Source organism: Parasteatoda tepidariorum, chromosome 6 (genome assembly GCF_982258835.1).
Source record: "Parasteatoda tepidariorum strain Cologne lab strain chromosome 6, Ptep-v5.0, whole genome shotgun sequence".
Taxonomy (NCBI): Eukaryota; Metazoa; Arthropoda; class Arachnida; order Araneae; family Theridiidae; genus Parasteatoda; species Parasteatoda tepidariorum.
In genome coordinates, this window is record NC_141760.1 from 33159461 (window position 1) to 33173176 (window position 13716).

The 13716-nt window shown below is 26.3% G+C and overlaps 1 protein-coding gene across 1 annotated transcript; it reads right to left on the bottom strand.

Moving 5' to 3' along the window:
* Positions 1-2507: 2507 nt before the first annotated feature.
* CLS (cardiolipin synthase) lies at positions 2508-13665 on the bottom strand. The gene is made up of 7 exons (XM_087165613.1): positions 13177-13665; positions 11611-11748; positions 9060-9189; positions 7539-7624; positions 4725-4793; positions 4248-4339; positions 2508-2784 (listed from the first exon to the last, which is right to left on the bottom strand). The coding sequence occupies exons 1-7, from the start codon at positions 13546-13548 to the stop codon at positions 2682-2684; spliced, it is 990 nt and encodes a 329-aa protein (XP_087021739.1). The 5' UTR covers positions 13549-13665; the 3' UTR covers positions 2508-2681.
* Positions 13666-13716: the final 51 nt, after the last annotated feature.

The following is a 13716-nucleotide window of genomic DNA, read 5'->3' on the forward strand; positions in this document are numbered from 1 at the left end:
TTATTACAAATATGTCCATCAGTATATGCTAATGAAAAACACAAATTTATTTTTCTCTGTATTTTTGAACAACTTATACAATGTACGATGCCGTTTAAAATAGAAGAACAATAATTTTTATTAATTTTATTTTGTTTAATGAGTTTGTATGTTATAAAAATATTATGAACTGAAAATAGTGCTGACATTGGAAACAAACAATACGTCGTGAAATATCAACATTTCTGAACGTCACGATAATGGTATTTTAAAACAATATTGTCAAGATGAACAAAATAATGGAATCCATTTGAAATTCATTGTCGGTCTCTTAAACCTCTTTACTTCATTGATATGTACGAGAAATTGCATGATCTAAACACTTCTGAAGTTATAAAATAATTAGTTAAGTATTTTTGGAAAAATACGAAAAAATGTATTAGTATCGAATGGTTTCTAATATTTTATCCATTCCCTGTCCAGCGTTAATACAATGTCTAATAATTGAAATTGATCACACCATTATATTCAATATTCACCGTCGATATTCAATATTTATGAATATTATTGACAACTATGTTTATTAAATATATTGTGAGTGATCAAATATATTGGATATGAAAATATTATCTAATGTGAATTAGTTAAATTGAAAAGAATACCATGTTACATCATAAAACATCAATATTATCTAACAATGTAACATAATATTAAAATTCTAATAAAGCCCAGAACTATAGTTCATATCACAAAAATCTTAAGTTACAATTAAGATCCAAAAAGAAAAAAAAAATTACAGAATTAGAAAAAGCAAAGGTTGTTATATATAAAAATTTTAAGCGTAAAAACAAAACATGTTAAGCAGCATTTTCAAATCATTCAATTTTTCATGTTTAAGAACATATTGTGGTTTACTTTCAGCAGAAATAATTATATTATTCTGCAAAATCTTTTTAAATATGATAGTTCTTCAATGGAAACACGACTTGATATGTTTTGTAAACAGTTTTCGGATGTGGTCAGATTTTTCAAACTAAGAATCGAAACATATCACTGACAGAGTTGGGGATTTGAGAATGCCATTTTATTTTCACTGGTCCAATATCTTAGCTTTCAGGCAAAAATAACATTTCACCTGCAACACCAATCTCCTAAGACATATATCTTATAAAATCATTGCAATTGTTTCTATATTTTGAAATAAAAACAAAACTTATGAGGAGTAATAAATCTGATGTAAGCTGAAAAATAATACAATGGTGTTATTACAGAATCCAGCACCACATAGCTTATCGAATGGCGTAAGAAGCAATTTAATTTTAATTAGCAAATATTTATTGTCAATCTAAATGCTCTCTGCATGAACACAAAAAGTTATTCTTGATTATGGACCCTTAAACCATGTATTGCAAATGCAGGTTAGCTCCATCAAGAAGTTCTCCAAGAAGGCAAATTTCACCCAATAGTCAATCCAGGAGTTCCCTTGTCTTCTGGATTGGGTTCAAAATTACAAGGCTGCGGAGTTGAACATTAGTAGTCGTAAACCCATAAAATTGGGTCGGCTGTTCAACGACGGCTATAAAATATAGACCCTTAAGTTTTTTCTGATGTTCAAATTTTATTCACCAAATAAAATTGTAGATCTAGTTCATTTATATTTTCCTCCTTATGTGGAACTTAAGAAGAGCAGGATGAAGAAGAGCAGGGTGAAGAAATTAAGAAGAGCAGGATTATAGAAGAGCAGGATGTATTATTTATCTATTCTAGACATTCTCAAAATCTCTATTATTTACATTAAAATTTTTAAATCTATATTTATCAATTGTAAAAGTCTATTATCACAAAATAAATGCATGAGATCTACTCATATCTGCTTAATTAAAATGGCCTAGTTCCCTACCATGTTCATAACTTCCAACAAGATTATGCCTTCTTTACATTTAAATCAGAATCTTCAGTTTGGAAGATCAGTTATTATTACTACCATTTCACAAATAGTGTATGACATTTATATAAAACTGAAAAATTACTTGTCGCTTGAGCACTACTAATATTAATATATTAAAATAACTTTTATGACTATGTTTTAACTTTCTTAAACATAGAAACATAAATCATAGAAAAACCAATCTTTCAATGAAAAACAAGCTTCTCCTTGGCAGACAGTTATGTAATATAATGAAAGAAAAATGGAGGGTAAAATAGCATCAACATAGGAAAATGGACAAAGAATGGATCAAGAATAAGGAAAGAAAATAAATGGATGAACAATTGAATGAGAAGGGGGTGTAAAGTCATTGATAAAAATAATTATAGTCGAGTCTTTTAATAGAGCAGTAAATAGAGAGGTGAGTGTGGTAGTGTCATTTAGGATGACATTTAAAACTTTTTTTGAGGCGAAAAAAAACTTGTGCATAAAGTTTTCAAAAAAAGAACTTTTTTACTATAATTATTGTATTAATTATAATATTATAAAACGAATATAACATTTGTGTTCAAATAGATGTTAAGTTACAATAATCTTTGGAACAATATTGAACAACATTTTATTCATTTAACAGAATAGTATCACATATAAACAATAATAAAATATAATGTATCTGTATATTCACATTACCTAACGATAATAAGTTTTTTAATTGGATAAAACTTATATCAAATATATTAATTATTATCAGTGCGAATTTAGGATCAGTAAATTATCACTTCTCTTTTTTAATTGCTGAAGAAAATAACTTGAATGTAGAATTTTTGTAGTAAACATAACTTGCTGCAGATAAAATAGTTGTAGTACCAGTTATATACCTAAAAAAGGGAGAAACAGTCAAATATACAATAAATGAAATGATTATCAAATTGTTCATAACTTTTTTTTGATGCAATAAAAACATTTTTCTCAAATTTTAAAAATTAAATATGGTAAAAAAAAGAAGAAATGTACATTAATTTTTGTTTGTGACATTCTCTTAATATACATCATTGGCTTTAAAGTTAAAGTTTGCTTTAAAGTTTTCTAGTTTTAAGTAAATCGGTTTTTCTAGTTTAAAAAGTTATCCTTCAACTGATGAAAACTATTAATTCATATTTTTAATGAAATTTTTATTTATTTTTCATGTTTCAATCAATTGAAAGAATTTTTTTTAAAGCTTAAAATTATAATCATCAACTTTTTCTTGTTTTGGGAAGTCCAGATTTTTCTACAACACCTGAACATCTTATAAGGTAGCTAATGTTAAATTTATCACTTATCTACAGTTTAATAAAAAAGCAATTACATTAAACTATACTAATTCATACAGAATAAATATCAGAAACATAAAAATAAGCCAAATTATAATTTACAGTCTATGAGTCCAATGATTATCTACTTAATAACATTAATTTAAGTTATCTAGAGTAGGGGTGATTGTGAGCCCAAGTTAAAATTCCGGAAAATTTCTTATGTTTAAAAAAAAAAAAAGAAAACAGTTTAAATTGAAAAATTAGAAAAGATTTAAACAAGTATTTTTTTCCTTTTTCTCAATATTTCTTAGTTTACTTAAAATATATTAAAAATTTTACACATACCTATGATGACCTGGAGAAGTAATTAAAATTTACAAATATGTCTTTCTTTCTTGAGTTTATGATTATAACAACTATTTACTGATAAAAAATAAATATTAATCATGAATATAAGCTTATAAAGAATCTCTGTGGCTCTCCCTCACAAACAAATAAAATAAACTGTGTTTTTAAGTTCCACCTTTGAAAATTTTATTTCCGGAAACTTCTGTGATCAATGATTTTTTTAAACGTCTGGACCTTCGATCTCCGGAAACTTCCGGATCACTGTTAGCGAAAAATCTGGATTTTTTCCGGAGCACAATCAGCCCTGCTAGAACTAAAATGTCTCTTTCTCTCTCTTAGTTACAGTCTTTTAGCCTTCTGTAACTTAGATTTTCTGGATTTAGATTTTCTTATAACTGAATATATCCTTTTATATATCAACAATATAACTAATATACTCTTTTGTTATTGCATAAAGTTTACTGAAGATAATGTAGGGTAAAGGGCTGAATGTACATACAGTATTTATCTGGTTATTTTACAAGGTATGATATTTTAAAACTGTTGACCCATCTTTACATTTCTCTATTAGTGAGCATTCTTATTTATGTAATTTTTTTTTAAACAAAAAAGTCTTTTCCTCTCTCTTGATAATTATAAACATGTTTTGAATACTTGTTTATAATTGTTACATGTTTATAATTAAACACAATACTTACCAAAGCACATGTAAATAAAAGTGGTCAACAAAACTGAATACAGGAGCAGCAAGGGATGCTGCCACAAGAGCCAATTGAATTCCAGTGTTGATCTGTTAATAAAGAATATGTAAGAGTTGGACATAATTCACAAATAACAGATTCAAAGAATTTTATCATATTAGTTGGAAGATTTTGTGGCGAAAAAATAGTTACTATATAGATATTTTCAAATAACCTCTATTAATTTAGTGCATAGAGTTCTGAATATTTAGTTATGATAATTCATTATTTAAAAAAAAAGTGAAAAAAAGTAAGTGAAAAAAATAAATAAGGGAAGAAAATAAATTTATGTCTCTTTTGCAAATTTATAATCAAATAAAACTCTTTTTAGGGCTGATTTATTAATAAAAGTTTAAATGATGTAAGAGCCACAAATAAAATTGTGTTCATAAAATATAATAGTTCATGATACATAAAATAATTTGGTAAACTTACTTTGCTTATGTTGGTTGGTGATAATCGAGCTGTGACAAATGACATATCAAAATACCTGGTCAGTGTTTTCTAGGAAAAAATAATAATTTACTAACATCTAACAAACATTGAAACAAAGAATAATTCTTTCTTTCATTATCAGCATTACAAACCCTAATATAAATAAATAATATGAATTATAACAAATATTATTACCATTGTAAAAAATATAAAATATATAGCAACACACATACAACCAAATATACAGATTTTTTTTGTCTTAGAAATTTCTCCTTTTACAAAATGAGACAGAACTCTTGACTCATTAATTTGTAATTTTTGCTACCACATGTAATACTGGAGCAATATAATCTTATATCTTCATGCGTTTTTATTATGTGTTATTACTTCATGTGTTATGTCTTACATCTTTTCTTTAAATAAACATTCCATTAAAAAAAAACATGCTAAAGTATACAGGCAGTAAAATAATTAACTATATATGTATCATAATTACTATATAATATCAGTTAGTCATCTGAATTATCCATGTAATAAACTCCATATAATAATCAATATAATAAACTAGGTGATAACACATTAATTATATGAATTTTCTATGGTACAATAGTAATGATATATTTTATCTACAATTTAGGGCTTTTGATTGAAAACCTTTTAAATCAAAGAATTTGAAAGTGACTTAACTATAAAATTAAACAAATTCTAGCTCGTACCTTTGAATATTTTTAAATATATAACAATCAAATATTTTCAAAATTCAAAAAGGTAACATTAACCATATATATTGTATTTTTATAACTTTAGTTTATGAAATTCCAATACAGTTATCAGTTCTTAATTGTTGTTTAACTTTACCACAAAACTATTTAAAACTCTGAATGAGAAGAGTAGTTGTGAAACCAGGACCAAATCTATAATTAATTAATTGCTTAAAAACTTTATGATTTATTTAAATTTTTTTAAATCAAAATAGATTACACGAATAATTTAGAATAGATTTCATTTGAATAACCAATTGAAGAATTTTTTTTTTTAAATTATACGTTAAGCTATTGGTTTAATTTAAAATTATCAGAACTAAATAGATCAATAATATTAAAATAAATAAAGAAAAATAGAGAAGGGGGAAAAGCTAAATTAATAATAATAAAAAAAGTTTATTGAACATAATAACTACATAAGTTTGCACTTTTGCTGCCTCATAATAATAATTCATTAAATCTTCATAGCCTGCAGCACAGAATGAAGAATAGTTTAATAGTTTTTACTTTTGAAGCCTCATATTAATAATTTATCATTATTTTGAAGCCTCTAGTTTGGAATAAAGAATAATTTTAAAGTGGTAAATTTTGAATACTGAACAATTCTTTATGTTTTTTAATAACTCACTCAGATTTTATATTAAAATTAACAATTACCAAAATCAATATGTACTGCTTTTTTTGTTGCTAATTTAAAATTTTTTTTAATAAATCACTAATCTTCATCGTTTTACTCATTATCATTCAGAGCAAGCATTGAATCAGATATTGAAGGAATAGAAAAATTGTGTGATGCGAGTTGTTGTCGATGTATGCATTGTCAACTTCGGAAGATCTTCAGCCAAGCAATTTTATTCTGGAGGGCCTATGTTAGTCTTGGATATCGAAAAGCTTTATTAAAGACATTAATGGCGTATTTTAGTTAACACTATCCAATGCTGCAGAAATCAAATTTAAGAGCTTCCAGAACATTTAATTTTCCTTAGAAACATTTTGCAGGTCACCAGAATCAAGAAAAAGAAATTATTACTTAACCAGTAGTTTAGTTTAACATACTTTAAATGATTGGATTAATTCCAATATTCAAAGGCTGCTGGAAAAAATTCTACTCGCAAATTTGAACATTTATGTTCCTATTATGTATTTATGTTCCTTCCTGTGCTTTGCCCATCCCACCCCCTTTCTGACTTTGACCCAAGGGGAAAATCCCCTCTCACACACAAAAGGGCAATAGTATGGAATAGAAAGAATGTCAGAAAAGCTATGAAATGCTAATAAACAAGTATTTAAAAAAAAGAAGAAGAAAACCTATAAAATTTGTGCGAGCTTTGTAGAGAAAAAATGATTTTGGTTCGTTAAAAAAAAATAAAAAGCAAGATATTTTAAAATAAAGGGTGATGTAAAATCTGGGTTAATTTAACATTGTCAGTATCAATGTAGGCAATTTTCACGGGCCAGCTGAAAATGATGTAGGAAGTGGGACAATAAATGAAACGAACAAGGTAAACCTGGAGTTCTAGTGTTTTAACCAGAACTCCAGGGCATTAAACTCCTTGAGCATTAAAAACTTCGTTAATAGTTAAAAATGTTACACCAACAATTTTTTTCCCAACTATTGATAACTTTTTTTTTAAAAATTTTAAAAAAGCAATCATAATCTTAAATTTATTAGTAGTAAAAATTTTAACAAAGAAAAGTATATTTAAAAAAAAAATCCCTATAAATGGTAAATTTTTTATAATTTCAGAAGTCAAATTGAAATTTCAATAAATTAATCAATTTGACTAAAAATCAAATTTTATAGAACAAGTTCTGTTATTTGTTTCTTACACAGTAAACTACAAAATTATGCAAAAGATTTTTTTCTTCTCATTACAATTGGTATTAAATAAAAAATTATGTTACAAGATAGGTTACATAATACTCTTGTGAACAACAAGCGTGTTAAAGACAATTTTAAACAGATTAAATAATTAAAGAAAAATATTTGTCAGTAAATAAAATGTTTTTTTTTTCTAAAAAAATAAGTAACTGAAATAAACATACTTACAGGAGGAGGTAAGGATACATATCTTATATAAAAGCCAGCTCCAAAGAGAACAGCATCGCGGATTATAATAAGAGATGTTAATGGAACTAAAGAAAAAATTAAAAACAGCAATATTTAAAATAAAGAAATCGAAATATAAAATTAAATTATATATAATAGTATCATTACATATTTTTAATAAAAATAAATAAATTTCATTATGACATAAATGGGTACTTCTTTAAGAATGAGAACAAAAAATGTAACCATTTTAAATTGTGTTTTAAATATTTTTAAAGGTACCACATTATTTTTAATAATTCTGTTGCACACAACAAAGTAAAACTCTGTTAAGTTCATTCCAAAATTGTTGTGAATTAATTACGATCACAAGATCAAGCCTTCATGTAAGATACTTTTTCCTTACACAACATTTAAATTAGTCAAATAGATATTTGATATCTAAACCAAAGCATTTAGTATCCAGAAAAACCACAGTTAACAAAATATTTGTTTATAGGGCAAATTGTCCAAAGTTATTTTTTAATGTACTTCACAAATTCAATTTTTAAATTGTAAAATTATTTAAACAAATTAGCACAAAACTTTGTTTCTTTTTTTATAGAGTAAACAACTTAGCTTCAACTTGTTAGCAGAAAAAAAAGTTCATTACGCAAAAAAAGCAGTCAAATCCTACAGAGAATCTAGTTTAGAATAAGTAGTTATTATTTAAAAAAAAAAGTTCATGTGTACATTAAAATTCCATGACTTTTAAGAGTTATTCACCTAAGAGAAAAATTTAATCTTCTCCCCTTCCAATTGAAAACACATGTTTATGATAATGATCATAATTCAAGTAAACAGAAATGATGCTATATTTGTTCACGCTAAAAAAAATTTTATATCAACATTTATAGGTCATTATTTTTGTAAGCAAATAAACATATTTATTAAGATAATGCTAAACATATAATATAAACATATTTATTAAGATTTTGCTTTATTTATCACTTCTAAAATAAAATAAACATTTTTAGAATTAATATTATTTTAAAAAAGAATTAAGCATATAATCAAGTTCCTTAATTATCATAAATACCATGAAAAAACAAAAAACAAGAAAAAAAAGTAAAAATAAAGGCACATAAAAAAGGCACATGTAAAGCACAAAATAAAGACATTTTTTCGATGTTATGAATGATTTCACATTGTTTTGAGTCTTATTCAAACATAACACAAAGTATACCCTATCCTCGTTTGAATAAATACTGTGTTTCAGAAGGATTTTGCAAGTACACAAAAATTATTTCTGTATATTTTAAAAGTTAAAAGTCACTGAAGTTAAAAGGTACTAAGTATGTTGACACATAAAATATCTTAGGGTTGTTGCCGCAAAGAAAATGATATAAAAGAACATAAAGAAATCTTTTACATTTTTCACCCTAATGCATTTAACATAAATCATTTAATATAGAATATAATAACTTTAAAATAATGTAAATGGTAAAGAAATAAAATGATAATTCTGTACTAATATCTCACCAGGAATAAGCCCATTTACTGTTAGTGTAACAAATAGAGTAGAAATTAGAAGCTTATCAGCAGCAGGATCTAAGAAGCTCCCAATCATGGTCTGTTGGTTTGGAAAGTTTCGAGCTATGTAACCATCAATCTATAAAAAGAAAATTTTAAAATCATGCATGTTTAGATTCAGCTAAAAATCCATCCACATAATTACTGATAAAATGTTTTTTTTCTTCCTTTTTTAAATAATATTAAGGATAAATAACAAAGTTTTATGTGAAAAATATGAAATATTTCTGTTTCAAAATTAATATTAATAAGAGTAAAACCTATACCCCTTAATGAAAAACATAATATCAATAATTCTTTTCTTCACATTTCCTTAAAATTATTTTATTTAAAAAAGGATTTTTTTTAAGAAACCTAATGCCGCAAAATAATGATTTTATAAAATAACAAATATTAAATTACCAATTATGCATAAATAACAGTCAACCGTTAAAGAAAATGCTGAAGTATGCCTGATTTTAATACAATTATAGAAGTTTTCAATTGCATTGCATCAGCTACTTGACACCCGTGAGCACCAGATTAATTAATATAGCTTTAAAGTTTAGTCATGCAAAATTACATGAATATGCAAAATTACATGAATGATAATGGTTGACAAAAATGCAAAAGGTTAAGTATGAATAATGTTTTAATTCATTTGAATAAATAAAATAATCTTCATTTGCAATGTTTAGAAAAATTCCCCAATAAATTTTGCCTGAAAATTTAAAAGGATCGAAAAAAGTATCAATTGTATAAAATAAAAAAAAGTGGAGATTTAATCAAATGGCAAGTTTTAGCTTTTTTAACAGTGTACACTATGTCAAAAACTAAAAATTTTGAGCTATTTTAAAAACTGTAGATATTTATAATTGTAATGCATTTCTAAAATGAAGAAAAATTTACAGGTACAAGCTTGATATAAATTAAATTTCAGATTACAAAATGCTAAAAGTAATTCCACATTTAATTTTCGTAAAAAAAAAAAGGGTGAGGAAATTTTTTAATCTCCATTTCTTATATTCAGTCTCCCTGTGGCAATGGTTAATTTTTACCTAATGGTGAAAATTCCTATATATTCCTAATAGTTTATTATTACTAAGAGGTCCTTCCCCCTTTTGGCTAATCCTTAAGATGGCTTGCACAATTCTTTTTACCTGTTCCACTCATAAGAAACAACTTCATAATTTAATTGCTCCAAAACTTAGGGCCACCCCACACTAAGCATATACCACCTTGTCAAACGTGATAAAATTGTAAGTTCCACAGAACAAATTATGTTTTGGCCAAAAAATATTGGGGAACGATTCCATAGTTGCAAGTTAACCAAAATTTCTGAAAATTCATTTCAAGCATTCCGCAAAAACATCAGTTTTATCTGAAAAATGAACCCAACAGTCATTTTTTCTCTTTCCGTTGATGTCATCCGATAATATCTCTGCTTTTTATTATTTCTCTAATTTACTGGCTAATAATTTGAAATTCATAGTGGGAGTCGTGAAAACTAATAAGAAATGTAAGCCAACAAAATCTAAAGTATTGTTTGACTTCCAATGTAAGAGTAAGTGGCTGTAAAAAACGATTTTAATTTTAGTGAGAATTATTTTTGCTAAACTTCAGACAGAATGGTATATGGTAAAAAAAAAAAATCATGATTCTTCTGCTAATATTTTGGTTAAACAGAATTACACTACAAATTCGTAAAAAAAATTTTTTTGACATAAAATAACTCAAAATCAAATAACTTCAATGACAGTTTGATACTGTATTACTTCTTAAACATATCTCAAAATTTACGAAATTTCATATTGTTTCATCGAACAGTTTTTTAATTATGAGTCTATTGAATGTTTATTGTGTGGATTTTATTTAGCAAAGATGCACGCCTGATAGAAATTTTCTAAAACAAAAGTTGGTAGTGAAAGGATCTATAACAGTAACTTATATACACAGGGGTGATTGTGAGCTCAAGTCAAAAATACAGAAAATTTCTTGAGTAAAAAAAAAAATTTTAAATCGAAACAAATTTAAACAAATTTTCTTTCCTTTTCCTCAATATTTCTTAGTTTACTTAAAATATATTTAAAATTTTACACATACCTATGATGACCTGGAGAAGTAACTGAAATTTACAAATATGTCTTTCTTTCTTGAGTTCATGATTATAACTATTTACTGATAAAAAATGAATATTAATCTTGAATATAAGCTTATAAAATATCTGGCTGTCCCTAACAAACAAATAAAATAAACTGTGTTTTTAAGTTCCACCTTTGAAAATTTGATTTCCGGAAACTTTTCTGATCGATGATTTTTTTAAACGTCTGACCACGGTTAGCGAAAAATCCGGAGATCCGGATTTTTTACGGAGCACAATCAGCCCTGTATATATATAGAATGAAAACTAACTAATACAATATTGTATTTGACATTTATTCATTTTAACATTCAGGAAAGAGTTAAACAATAATTTAATGTAAATAATAGTAGGAAATGAAGAATTATTTAGTCAACTTACTAGATCAGTAAAGCCCGCAAACATAAAAATTCCTAATGAAGTTGTGTAGTATTCAGATATCACAAGATATCCTAACAGAGGAGTTGAGATTATTCTTAGAACACAGAGCCCATTAGGAACTGTCAAGATGTTTTCTTTCTGAAATAAGAAATACTATTTAGTTTAGAATAATATTGTTAGATGAAAGATTGATTATCATAGAAAGATGTTAAATAATATGAATTTCGAAAGAATGTAACATAGGTCACTAAGTTTCAAGTATAATTTAAAAAAAAAAAATTTAATAACTGACAACAAAAACAGTAGGAAACAAGCAATCAAACAAACTTGCCATGAATTTTTCGAAATTAAAACTTATTTTTCTTATTACTACTGTATAGTTAAATCTTACAAGGTTGTTTAAGCTACAGATGGTTCTGCATCTGAAAAGTCAGCTTTCACTACATCTTTTCAACATAACAAGTAAGACATGGAAACCGTTTGTAGAAAAAAGGGGCATTTTAAGTTTTACTCATTTGTTAGTTCACCAGAGGTTTAAGATCACATACAGTGGAAATCTGAGACTGTAAAACAATTTAGATTGTAATACATTTTTCAATTATGCATCGATTTCCTCTCTCTTCAGTTCTGAAACTGCTAAAGACATAAAAATGAAATCACAAAAGTAAAGCATTTGTTAGCGATAGTGTAATCTAATAAAATATCCAGCCTTTACCATTACACAAAAGCTAATAACCGTTAGAGGCATAAAAATGGATTTTTAAATATAAAGGAATTGTTTGATGCAGTGTATTGCGATCATATACCCAGACTTTATAAGAAAAGCGACCACGTCGAAGAAGCTCTTATTACTTTCAATGTAGTTCTTTTTATTGAAAGAAAACAAACTTTAATTAAACATTAAGCATTGATGCAATATAACTAAATGTATTAATCACTATTTAATACACAGGATATATTTCATTTAAAAGATGCCGGAAATCCCTCCAACTGCATGGATTGAGTGAAGCAATTTGTCAACCATGAAAGTTTTACACTAGAACAGAGCGTTATGAACACACTAGGTAGTTAGTACAATGATTATACAGGGTCAGGAGATGGTTTGAAGCCTAAAGCAGTCTTTTAATTTCATAGGAATTATGCTGTCATTTAAATTCTGGGAAAATAACTACCTGAGTCAAAACGGTCACTAAGTATTGGCAAAAGCCAAACGGTTACCATAAGAAATTTTTAAAAAAAATTAAGAAAACAAACTCAAAAGGGATAGCTAGGCATCACTTTTTGCAACTGACTAAACATTTTTCTTAATTTATTGCAAATACAAGAAAAGGGCAGTGGCATTCAACTGATAACAGTTATTATGGTCATGAAGTTAATATTTACCAGAAAAAAAATGAACTCCTTGATGTGTTGGAGGGGATATTTCCTTGTTGGACTCGATGGGTCAATAAGTTAAAAACGAAGGAAGATATGTATTATTAATTTCATATTCATGCTTACGAAAATAAGGACAATTATGATAAATACAGTTAAAAAATTCATTAAAAAAAGAAAAGTGCAACTTACTATTTCTCCAATTTTGTTTTGCACTTTTCTTTTAGTTTCCCTTCTAGCATGCTGTAATTTCAATGTTACTCTTTCAGCAAAAACAGTACTTCTGTTTCTCCTCTTTTTTGAATTTTTAAGTGCAGGAATACCATTTGATGAAGATTTGATCCATTTTGACATATGTCGAACAAAATTATTGGAATTAATTTCCGTCATATAATAGTTTGTATAGGGTATGGATTTTTGTAATCTATATATACATCTAGAGTGAGAATTAGAAAAATTAACTTGGTTACATATTAAACGAGTAGATTGCTTTAATTTTATGACATTTTTAAAATTTATTAAGAATTGCGGCGAAATACACATTTTAAGACCATAGGTAAACATAATACTAATAAAATAATTAACTTTATCTCATTCAAATTGTAACTAACGTTTGTTTGTTTACAATTTAAATTTAGAAAAGAAAAGCACCGCCAAGTTCTTCACTTCAGTTCATACAATAATCTAATATGAACTTATATGGTTGCAATTTTGCTCTATTTGTCCATCCAT